Here is a 10,365-nt window from a genome sequence, read left to right as displayed (position 1 = left end):
AAAATATTGGGTGTAAATACGTTCTACGTTACACCCTATTTTAACAAAAATCGGGTGTAATTGGGCGTAATTACGTTTTTAATTACACCCTGTTTTAATAAAAATCGGATGTAATTGGGCGTAATTACGTTTTTAATTACACCCTGTTTTAATAAAAATTGGGTGTAATTGAGCGTAATTACGTTTTAATTACACCCTATTTTAATAAAAATCAGGTGTAATTGAGCATAATTATGTTTTAATTACACCCTGTTTTAATAAAAATCGGGTGTAATTGAGCGTAATTACGTTTTAATTACACCCTATTTTAATAAAAATCGGGTGTAAATACGTTCTTAATTACACTCTATTTTAATAAAAATCGGGTGTAAATACGCCATTTATGAATGAACAATTATATTATATTTAAATCTATTTACACCCTATTTCATATACACCATTTAGTTATATTTCATTTTTAGTCATAATATTGCAAATACTATAAAATCATACACATAAAAATCATATTTTAACTAAGTCAAAATATTTTTAATATTAACCAAAAAGTATACAAAATCATGTGCAGTCATAATATTTCAAGTACTATAAAATCATACACACATAAAAATCATATTTTAACTAAGTCATAACACTTTCTTCATATATAAGTTTTCTTATTCTTTTATTTTTGTTTTGGCAACATTTCTATGTCTTTATCCTCTTCAACCATTTGCATTTGATCTTGAAATCTTAACATCTCCATGTCACCAACATAACAAGCTGAATCAACAGTCGATATGCAACTCATCATCATATGATTATTATTGTTCATCTGATCCGTTGGAACTGTAATCGAAACACTGCATCCACCACCACCGGTAGTACCTTTTCCTCCTCCTTGTTGTTGTATGCAAGGAGCCCATGTTAGCGCTAGTGGCAAATTGTGAGTCTTGCATACAGACGCCAACACCTCTACGATCTCATTCACCGCTGCTTCGTACAACTCCTCAAAAACCTAATTATTCATTATCATATGTAAAACAATTAGGTCAAGAATTGAATCTAGTATTGATTTGATGAATGAGGGAATGCATCCTTACCTTTACTGCTGGTGGAATATTCATGTTGTGGCTACTTCTAAAATCAACAGCCTGCACCAAAGATAGATAGATCCATCAATCACATGTTTTAAATTACGGTAATATTATTAAACTAGTACTAATGCAATTAATTGAGAAACTACAAACCTCAAGAGCATTGGAGAGATGATCGAGTTGTGGACGATAATTGATGAGGTTTTGATTGGCGATAACAAACTCAATGACACCTAGACATGTTCCACTTCCTCTTTCGAACACAGGAAATGCTAAAAGAGAACCATACTGTTGCTGTTGTTGCTGATGTCGCGGATACTCGTTATGAACATTCATGTTTGGATTCACATAAATCGGAACAGATGAACTGGAATCCTGCTGCAGATATTGAATTGCTGATCTCCTCCTTAGAACAGGCACCCATATGTGAATAAGAACGTTGTTGGAAGAGTTCTTTGTGTACTCTTTTAAGTAACCAACATCAACTACTAATCTCTCTTTCACCAAAGTTGATGGACCTTGACTCGCCCTCGGCCCGATCCACCATCTCACTAGCTTCAATCCAGCAACCTTCTCCTAAGAGCTCCTCAATTATATCTCCTTGATCTCCTCCAACCATAGTCCCAAATACACCGCCGTCGCCCACTATCCCACCACCGTATTCCATCCTAGCTAGCTTCTTTCTCAGATCCTGTAATAGTTAGATTTAAAACTTGGAAGACGGTAAGAGAAAACACCTGAGTAAATTGATCCAGATTGAGACAGTAAAGATAACGGGCCACGGCCGAAGCCCAAAAGCCCTTGGGCCGGAACCGAAGCACCAGAGATAGAATTAATGCTTCCAAAAGAGTAGTTACTAATAACATCCTTAGCTAATCTAAGCGAATCTTGAACGAGTGTGGCAGAGAAAGAAGAACCTGCTTAATATATTTGGTTATGCTTACAATATCAGCTTAGTTGTCATCAAGGGCCATATTGGTATAAGATTATAACTAAAAATAATTCTGATAATCGAAAACGTATTAGTTGAATTAAGGGTGAGTCGTTGTTCGGTTATTGAATGACAAATTACCAGTCTCTCTTGCTCAGATGATCGACCAGTGAAGCAACTCTTCTTTATTCTCTTGATAGCAACATCTGTTCCTCTCCATTTTCCATGATAAACAGTCCCAAATGTATCAGAACCCAGTTCCTTTAACTCTTCAAGATCTTCATTCTTAATGACCTACCAATTGCATCAAAACAATAAAATAATTATCAAGGACAGTAGTCTATTGAAGTCATGATCGAAACCAAGAAATAAGCCAAGCTCTTTTTGAATGAGTGAGCTCAAATTATCAAGGACAACTTCAATAACAGCCTCAGCCATATTCTTTCATAAGCCAAAGATCACGACCAGAAATTAGCCACATGCAATCCTTCCATACACCCAACCGACAAGCAGTTGTGTTATGTGGCGGCAAAATTTGTTGATAAGACCATAGTCACAGAATTCGCACTACCCCCTGTGAACCGCGAATTGGTTCGCGTGTACCGGTTTGCAGTACTTTTGCGGAATGGTTCGCACAAATTCAAACAGAAATCGTAAAAAAACGGAGAACCAAAGTACCAAAAATAGAGAACTAAGAGAACCAAAAATGGAAAACCAGAAAACCAAAAATTAGAATTAATAAAATTCTTACTTTTTATGTTGCGGAACTTGAGCATCTGAATCCATTTCAGAGAACCTGGATGCACCAGCAGCATGCTTCTGCAATCAAAACTGCAAATTCTTACTTTTACATCTAAGATAATATATTTAGATTAAAAAAGATTTTCTAATTTAGAACCGTAGAGCTTGTCAAAACAGGAACAAGCTGACTGGATGAAGTGGCAGCGAAGTCAAACGGAACCCTTGGTATTATCTTAATCTTTTTATTCCCTTGAACATATTTCTGAGCAATCTCTAAACTAGCTTTTATCGGAGCGTCATTAGGATTACCCTCATAGGTCACTAGATAAATAAAACAAGTTAGAATACAGAATTTACCCTAACACTAATTAAAAGAATGATTTGTAAAATACTCTTACCATAAAGTTGAATACGGTCATGTTCACTTTTTATAAACCTAAGAAACTCACAGTCATTCTCTTGAGCCAGCGCGATATCTATGACAACCATGTCAACAAGATCCCGTCAATTGTTCAGATAATCTCTAGCTTTTGTAATCCCACCAAGGCTTGGATTAACTGCATACATAAAGCAGAAATAAAATACAGGAATATTGCCTACATAAAAGTTATATGGGCGTATATATGGGCGTTGTATGATTATTATCCTCAGGTTATACCTCCAAAACATTAAAATTGAAAGTTATCCTCATAATTAATCAGATTAACGAGATTAACATAATTTTTGTATAGAAACACAACTAAACAAAAATGGCAAGTTCATCGCATCCATTGCAACGCAACTAAACAAAAATAACATAATTTGCATAGAAACACATTGAATTTTCTAAAAATAGTTTTCTTTCAATTTTGAATCAAATTCTTCATCAGACTCCAATGAGTGACCTAGATCGGTAATAAACTCTGCTAGAACCTTGTCACCGGTTCCGGTGTGAGAATCCAACTCGGTACATACCTTGGAATTTTGGCACCCTTTGTAGAAAGCAACAACTACAGGTCTTTGTTAACTGGTGTAGCTGCCAAGCACCAAGCACCAAGAACCTTGCTCACATAACTATCATCTCTTGTGAACAACTCATAAGTCTTTGCATAAACTTTTCTCTCCACATAAACAAAGGTAGAAGAAGCAGTAATTGAAGGAACCTGCATCTCAAACCACCTCTAGAACCAAAACCAGAACTCAAATTCTTCGAGTAATTCGTCGAAATCGTCGAATCGTAACCATTAGGAACTTTCCATGAATTAAAGAGGCAGTAGAAGTCCCACTCGGAGACAAAACACAATCATAATCTCTCTGAATCAATTCATCAAACAGTGAATGAACATTCTAAAGATCAAAGCTTCAAAGCCCCTGCTCTATATCGAAAACTCTAAGTCAATTCAACAATTAGAAAAATGAATTATCCAAAAAATGAAATAAGTTCAACGATTCACCTAGCAGCAACATGAGTTGTGTCAAATCCAAAGTACATCTCCATCTTACTGGAATATTCCTTCGGAGAAGCTTCAAAGCCCAACCGATCTATCTAGTTTCGGTCAATGAAGACGTCGCAACGGCAGAAGAACCGGGGCCGTAGTTGATGATCTGGTGAATAATCGATAGGGTTTTAGGTGAAGAACCGTATAGAAATGAAGGAATCGTGTTTTGTACGAACGGAAGTTTCTGATGACGGAGTCATTAGGTGAATCGAAAAATCCGAAATACGCAATGGAAATGCGAGGAAGGAGTTTAGAAAATGGTTAGATTTCTCGCTTCTCAGTCTCTCCCAATTCTCCGACGTGTTTGCACTCGATGTGACGGGTTTCGAAGAGAAAGGTTCATACAACTGAAAAATGGGTTTCGAAGACATTGTGTTTTGAATTTCTTGATGTTTTTATTATTGAATGTTATTAAGTTGTAAACTTAATAAAATAGATTACATAAGTCCTTAATAAAATAGATTACATAAGTCCTTAATAAAATAGATTGTGGTTTTTAAATGTGTTTATATTAATGATTATTATTTTAAGTTATAAAATTGATAAATTTTTTTTAGTCTAGTTAAATTTACACCCGTTTTAAATTTAATGGGAGTAATTGAAATTTGATTATAAAAATATTTTTAATTTACACCCGTTTTTAAAAAATAGGGTGTAAACTGACACATATTAATACTTAAAATAATCTATTATTTACAAAATTGCCACCGTATTTTTTAATTACACCCGTTTTTAGTATATCGGGTGTAAATTTTAAAATTATATTGTTCTTTTTGCACTAGTGCGACAATTATTCAATATATGCTTCATTTTAAAGAACAATGATCCCATTATAAACCTGGTTATAAATTGAATGAAATTCTATTATGCTTGTAAAAGGAATTGGTTAAATGAAATTAAAGAATCAAGCTTAGATAAATTTACACATCTATATTGTAAGGCTAAATATGATACTATGGAGTTCGTTGCCGTCGTAATTGATACTATAATAAATTAAAGATAGTTGTGGCCATCTTTGGAGTAAATTTTCTTGACATTTTTCTAAACATCATAACGAGTGGCGAATGCTTGCGAAAGGGCACATGGACATAGAGCTTACGTGTTAAATAAGAAAATTATAATTAATTAGCTAGATTATATATTAATAGTATTTTATTTTAATTGTTATTCATAGCTTTTGGGCCATTTAGGTTATACATTATTATTAGTATTATAGAGCAATTCTTACATGGACACGACCCTAAATCCACATTCTTAGGCACAACCAATAAGAAAAAGTTTTTGTTAAATTTATTTTAATTTTAATTTTGGTTTTAATTGGATTCATGGGGTGGTTGAGATTATGAAGGAGAGAGAAAAATTAGTATTTATTTTTTTAAATAATTAAAATTCAGTGATTGGTTGTGTGTAAAACAATTTCTTAAGTATGTGTCCACCTAAGAATTTTCCTAGTATTATATATGTAGTCTCTTTGAGACTTTGAAAAGATGTTGACTTTCTTAGAAAGTGTACTAATACGTTCGAAGTAATAAAAATATATTTGTCTTCACATGAATTGAAAATTTAAACAAGGTTGTAATCGTGCGATTTAAATAAAATATGAGGAGTTTTTAGAATGGTTTTGCAGAAAATATTTACCCGAATAAAATTTGAAAAAGGTTTAGATGATGTCAAGTCAATTAAATCTTATTTGAATCCCTTAAATTTCAAACAACTAGTCAACACTAGACATGGCAACAAAATCCATATCCGCGGGTACCCACCCCGAAGTTGACGGGAAAAACCCGCTTTGATTGGGTTTGGGTTCGAGTTTTGGTTTTCCCCGATAACAAAATATGGGGACGGGTCGGGTAATGGGGACACTATTACCCACCCCGAACCCGCCCCGTTTATTTTATTATACACATTATTATTTATTTTTGATAAATTACAATATTAAATATATGGCCAATGTTTTAATAATTTGAATTGTATTTATTATTTAAAATATTTGAAATGTATCTATAGAATATTTTGAGATTATTTTATTTTATCATTTATAATGTAATTTGATTTTAGAAAAAATAAATATTTCAATTAAAAAAATTGATTTTACTAAATGGATGGTGGCAGGGTGGGGATACCCGAACCCGTTTGGGACGGGTTTAGATTTTAATTCTTCATCTCCGTTTGAGTTTAGGGCAAGGAACAGGGATCATTTGGGGATTCGGATTTGGGTTTGGGGGAGGTTAAAACCGTCCCCGACCCGCTCTGTTGACATGCCTAGTCAACACACAACTAGAAAGAATAAAAGCAATTGAATAATAATTGTAATTTCAAAAACACACAACTAGAAAGAATAAAAGCAATTGAATAATAATTGTAATTTCAAAACAGTCAAATAACAACAAGCAATCATATGATCCAATAAGGTAAAATCAAGTTCATCTTATAAAATCTAATCAAGAGAAATCTAACTACTCATTGTTAAAAAAATGAAATACCATGAGTTTAAATGAAGAGTACATGAAAATCAAGAAAGAATAATCTCTTCAATGACTCCAAAATGCTCTAAATCCTTGCTTGAGAACTCCATGCACAACTTTCTATTGTCCAAAATGGAACACCTAAAAAAGTAGCATTATTTTCTATTTAAAGCTGGCAAAACACGTCACACTTCTGTACCATCGCGACCACGGTGAGTATCATTGCGACCGCGATACTTTCCCATCCCGCTCACGATGAAGCCATCGTGATTGTGAGAATTCTAGTAGCTTTTCTTCGAAATATTTATAAGTCCCCAATATTTCTTCACTTGGCTATTTTACTCACTTCTTCATCAATTTAGGTCATTTGAAATCAAAACTTCAGTGACTTTATCAAAAATACTGGAAAATATTATAGAATGACAAAGTGTCAAAGACTTAAATAAATCAAATGAAGTTTTTTTATTTGCTAGTTTTTTTATGCTTCCAGGTGTTTGAAATTCTTAGTTTTCATAATTTTGATAGTGTTTAGGTTTTGAATCCTTTCATTAGGTGCACTACAACATGGAAGGGCTTTAAAAGCGCTTTTTATGGGCTTTAAAAGCGCTTAAAAGCGCTGTGAAAGGCAGCGCTGGCGTAGGTAACAAAAGCGCTTCAGAAAGCGCTCTGGTAGCCCCCCCCTATAAGAGCGCTTTTCTGGAAAAAGCGCTCTGGTAGGCCCCCCAATAAGAGCGTTTTCCTGGAAAAAGCGCTCTTGTAGACCCCCCTTTAAGAGCGCTTTTTCCAGCAAAGCGCTCTGATAGCCCCCCCTATGAGAGCGCTTTTTCTGGAAAAAACGCTCTGATAGCCCCCCCTATAAGAGCGCTTTTCCAAAAGCGCTTTCGTATGTTGCGTTTTTTTTTTAATTTTTTATGCTTTTTTATTAATCTTTGACAGCGCTTTTACTAAGAATCGCTTTAGTAGGGGAAAGTGAGATGGAAGTTGGTTGTGTGAGGGGAAAGTGAGATGGAAGTTAGGAAGTTTTTGCTTGTGGGGTACTGCGCGATGGCATATGAATTGCATGTATATCTAATATAATTTCTTTCAAGGTTGCACAACAATCACTATTTCCACTTCCAACAAGAAATTGCATGTCATCGGTAGTTTTTAAGGTTAAAGAAGAGGGGGTTATAGACAGAGACAAAACATTTATTTATGTTGCAGTGAGCCATAGCATTGAGTCATAACATAAAAGCAACTTTATTTAGCACACATGTAGTACATCATAGTAAAGACATCAAAGTAAAACAAAGAGCACACTTGTAATAATACATCATAGCAAACACAACACACCTAAATGCGTAAATGAAAAGAAAATGTGGTTCTACTTTGCAATCCAAGCAACATGATGGTTCTACTTTGCAATCCAAGCAACATGATCCTGAGGTAGTAGGTGGCAAATTGGAGCAGTCCCAACTTTAACTTTGAGTTCTAGAAATGCAAAGTGCTTTGGGTTCCATTGTGATGTATCACCGTGACACACAGCAATAGCTTTAACTCTGCTTCCATCTACACCCTCCAAAGGCACTGAGTAAATTTTAGTTGTATCTGTTGTGTGACAAAAAAACACTGCATAAGGGTAATTCTGTTTGTGGCACACAACAGCTTTGTTATTCTCCCCCAATCTCTTCACTCCTTGTGTTATTACTGTATATTGTTGAAAGTCACTCTCTTTGTACATTTCTGTTGAAACAGCTTCAAGGTTTTTCCCAATTTTAGAAATAGAGAAATCAATCATGGACTCCAATGATGTTACACAAAGCTTTTCTTCTCCTTTGATGCTTTCAACTTCACAGTCAGTGATTGTGTTGTTCACAATACGAGCAGCCTTTGACCCTTTCCTGATGTTCAGTTTGTTAAGTATGTATTCCAACTTTTTGGATGAAAAAGGTATTGAATTAGCAAATTCTCTAGGAAGGAATTTTGCTTCATTATTTGGATTAGTCTTGGCAAATCGAAAGTATGATTTTGTCCCATGGTGCAAGTCCTTTTCAAAGAAGAAGATTGTTGCTTTTGGTTTATCATGCAATTGAGTCTCACTTGCAGTATTATGTAAATCTCTAGAATTTACATTAGGCTTACTTGAAGCATGGTGGTAACGGAACTCATTAGGTAAATCTCTAGAATTTACATTAGGCTTACTTGCAGCATGGTGGTAACGGAACCCATTAGGTAAATCTCCAGAATTTATATCAGGCTTACTTGCAGCATGATGGTAAGGGAACCCATTAGACAAATCTCCAGAATTTACATCAGGCTTACTTGCAGCATGATGGTAAGGGAACCCATTAGACAAATCTCCAGAATTTACATCAGGCTTACTTCCAGCATGATGGTAACGAAACCCATTAGATAAATCTCCAAAATTTACATCAGGCTCACTTGCAGCATGATGGTAACGGAACCCATTAGGTAAATCTCCAGAATTTACATCAGGCTGACTTGCAGCATGATGGTAACGGAACCCATTAAGTAAATCTCCAGAATTTACACCAGACTCACTTGCAGTATGATGGTAACGGAACCCATTAGGTAAATCTCTGGAATTGACATCAGGTTTGCTTGCAGCATGATGGTAACGGAACCCATTAAGTAAATCTCTGGAATTGACATCAAGTTCGCTTGCAGCATGATGATAACGGAACCCATTAGGTAATTTTTTAGAAATTTCATCAGTCTTATCTCGAGCTTCACCTCCATCATAGTAGTCCTTTTTGACTCCACCATCTGAACCTATTTAAGCAAGGTATTAAATTGTAAAAGTAAATAATTATAATCATGTGGAAGTAAATTTCCGTTTATATATTAAAGTGTAGAGAGATTTTAAAGATATTATATAAGCATAAGTTTTATAGTATGACACTGACTAGGGAGTAGCAGATTAGTGATGACTTTTGTCATCGGTAACGTTTCTGCATTAGTTGCCACTAGCAGAAGCTGCATTTGAGAATATATTAACATTAGTAATCATTTGTTTACAAGCAAAAATAGAGACAGAGAATATCACAACAAGTATTTGAAGAAATGAAAGTGGTTTATGCATGGAGTTTGTGAGCAACTGACCATGAGAAAAGTAATAATGTGAAAGAAATGAAACTTCATATTGGATCAATGAAGGTGAAATGAAAACAAAGACGCATGTAGCATTTATATAATGTAGAGAGGGGATGGTCCTATGCAGTTTTGCAAACATGTGACTCTGTTTGGAAACGGTGCAGAATGAATAGCCATTATCTAATATTTTTCAAACAAAGGTGTGTTTGTTTAGAGTGGAAAAAAAATTAAATAACAAGGTTTAAGAAAAAATTACCAAAAATAAATAAATTTTTTAGAAAATTTATCAAAGTGTCTAAGTTTTGCAGGATCCCGTGAAGTATGCGCCAAATAAATTGGCGCATTGGTACAATAATTAGGTGTACGCGGCGCCTATGTGGATATTTATTTTTTATTATATTTTTTTTGTCTATTTAAAAATAATATATGCCTCAAATGAATTGACATGCCTATTCCTACTACACTAATGCGTTAAGTGAATGGGCTAATTCAAGAAAATTTTATATCAATGTGCCAAATGGTTTCACACATACCCTAGGAGGTCCAGCAAAAAAACCCAGACACTTTGATAAATTTTTTGAAAA

General features: G+C 34.5%; 2 protein-coding genes across 3 annotated transcripts in view; both read right to left on the bottom strand.

Moving 5' to 3' along the window:
- Positions 1 to 661: 661 nt before the first annotated feature.
- On the bottom strand, positions 662 to 3,234 carry LOC131598407 (uncharacterized). Its single transcript, XM_058871012.1, has 8 exons — positions 3,144 to 3,234; positions 2,903 to 3,066; positions 2,773 to 2,823; positions 2,146 to 2,298; positions 1,690 to 1,764; positions 1,227 to 1,628; positions 1,080 to 1,130; positions 662 to 994 (listed from the first exon to the last, which is right to left on the bottom strand). The coding sequence occupies exons 1-8, from the start codon at positions 3,232 to 3,234 to the stop codon at positions 662 to 664; spliced, it is 1,320 nt and encodes a 439-aa protein (XP_058726995.1).
- A 4,669-nt stretch (positions 3,235 to 7,903) lies between these two features.
- LOC131596181 (BURP domain-containing protein 5-like) overlaps positions 7,904 to 10,365 on the bottom strand; it is a 42,665-nt gene continuing 40,203 nt past the window's right edge. The window contains exons 1-3 of one of the 2 annotated variants that reach the window (XM_058868766.1): positions 9,791 to 9,877; positions 9,595 to 9,664; positions 7,904 to 9,460 (exon numbers count right to left, since the gene is read on the bottom strand). In XM_058868766.1, the coding sequence (XP_058724749.1) occupies positions 8,082 to 9,460; positions 9,595 to 9,664; positions 9,791 to 9,829 (1,488 nt within the window). In that variant the 5' untranslated portion in view covers positions 9,830 to 9,877 and the 3' untranslated portion in view covers positions 7,904 to 8,081. Of the gene's footprint in view, positions 9,461 to 9,594; positions 9,665 to 9,790; positions 9,878 to 10,365 lie in introns of those variants that run through there. The other variant, XM_058868767.1, reaches the window with a different exon arrangement.

This window comes from Vicia villosa, linkage group LG4 (assembly GCF_029867415.1).
Source record: "Vicia villosa cultivar HV-30 ecotype Madison, WI linkage group LG4, Vvil1.0, whole genome shotgun sequence".
In the NCBI taxonomy this organism is placed as follows: domain Eukaryota; kingdom Viridiplantae; phylum Streptophyta; class Magnoliopsida; order Fabales; family Fabaceae; genus Vicia; species Vicia villosa.
Note: the sequence above shows the minus strand (reverse complement) of the source record. Positions and strands in the feature narration are given on the sequence as shown.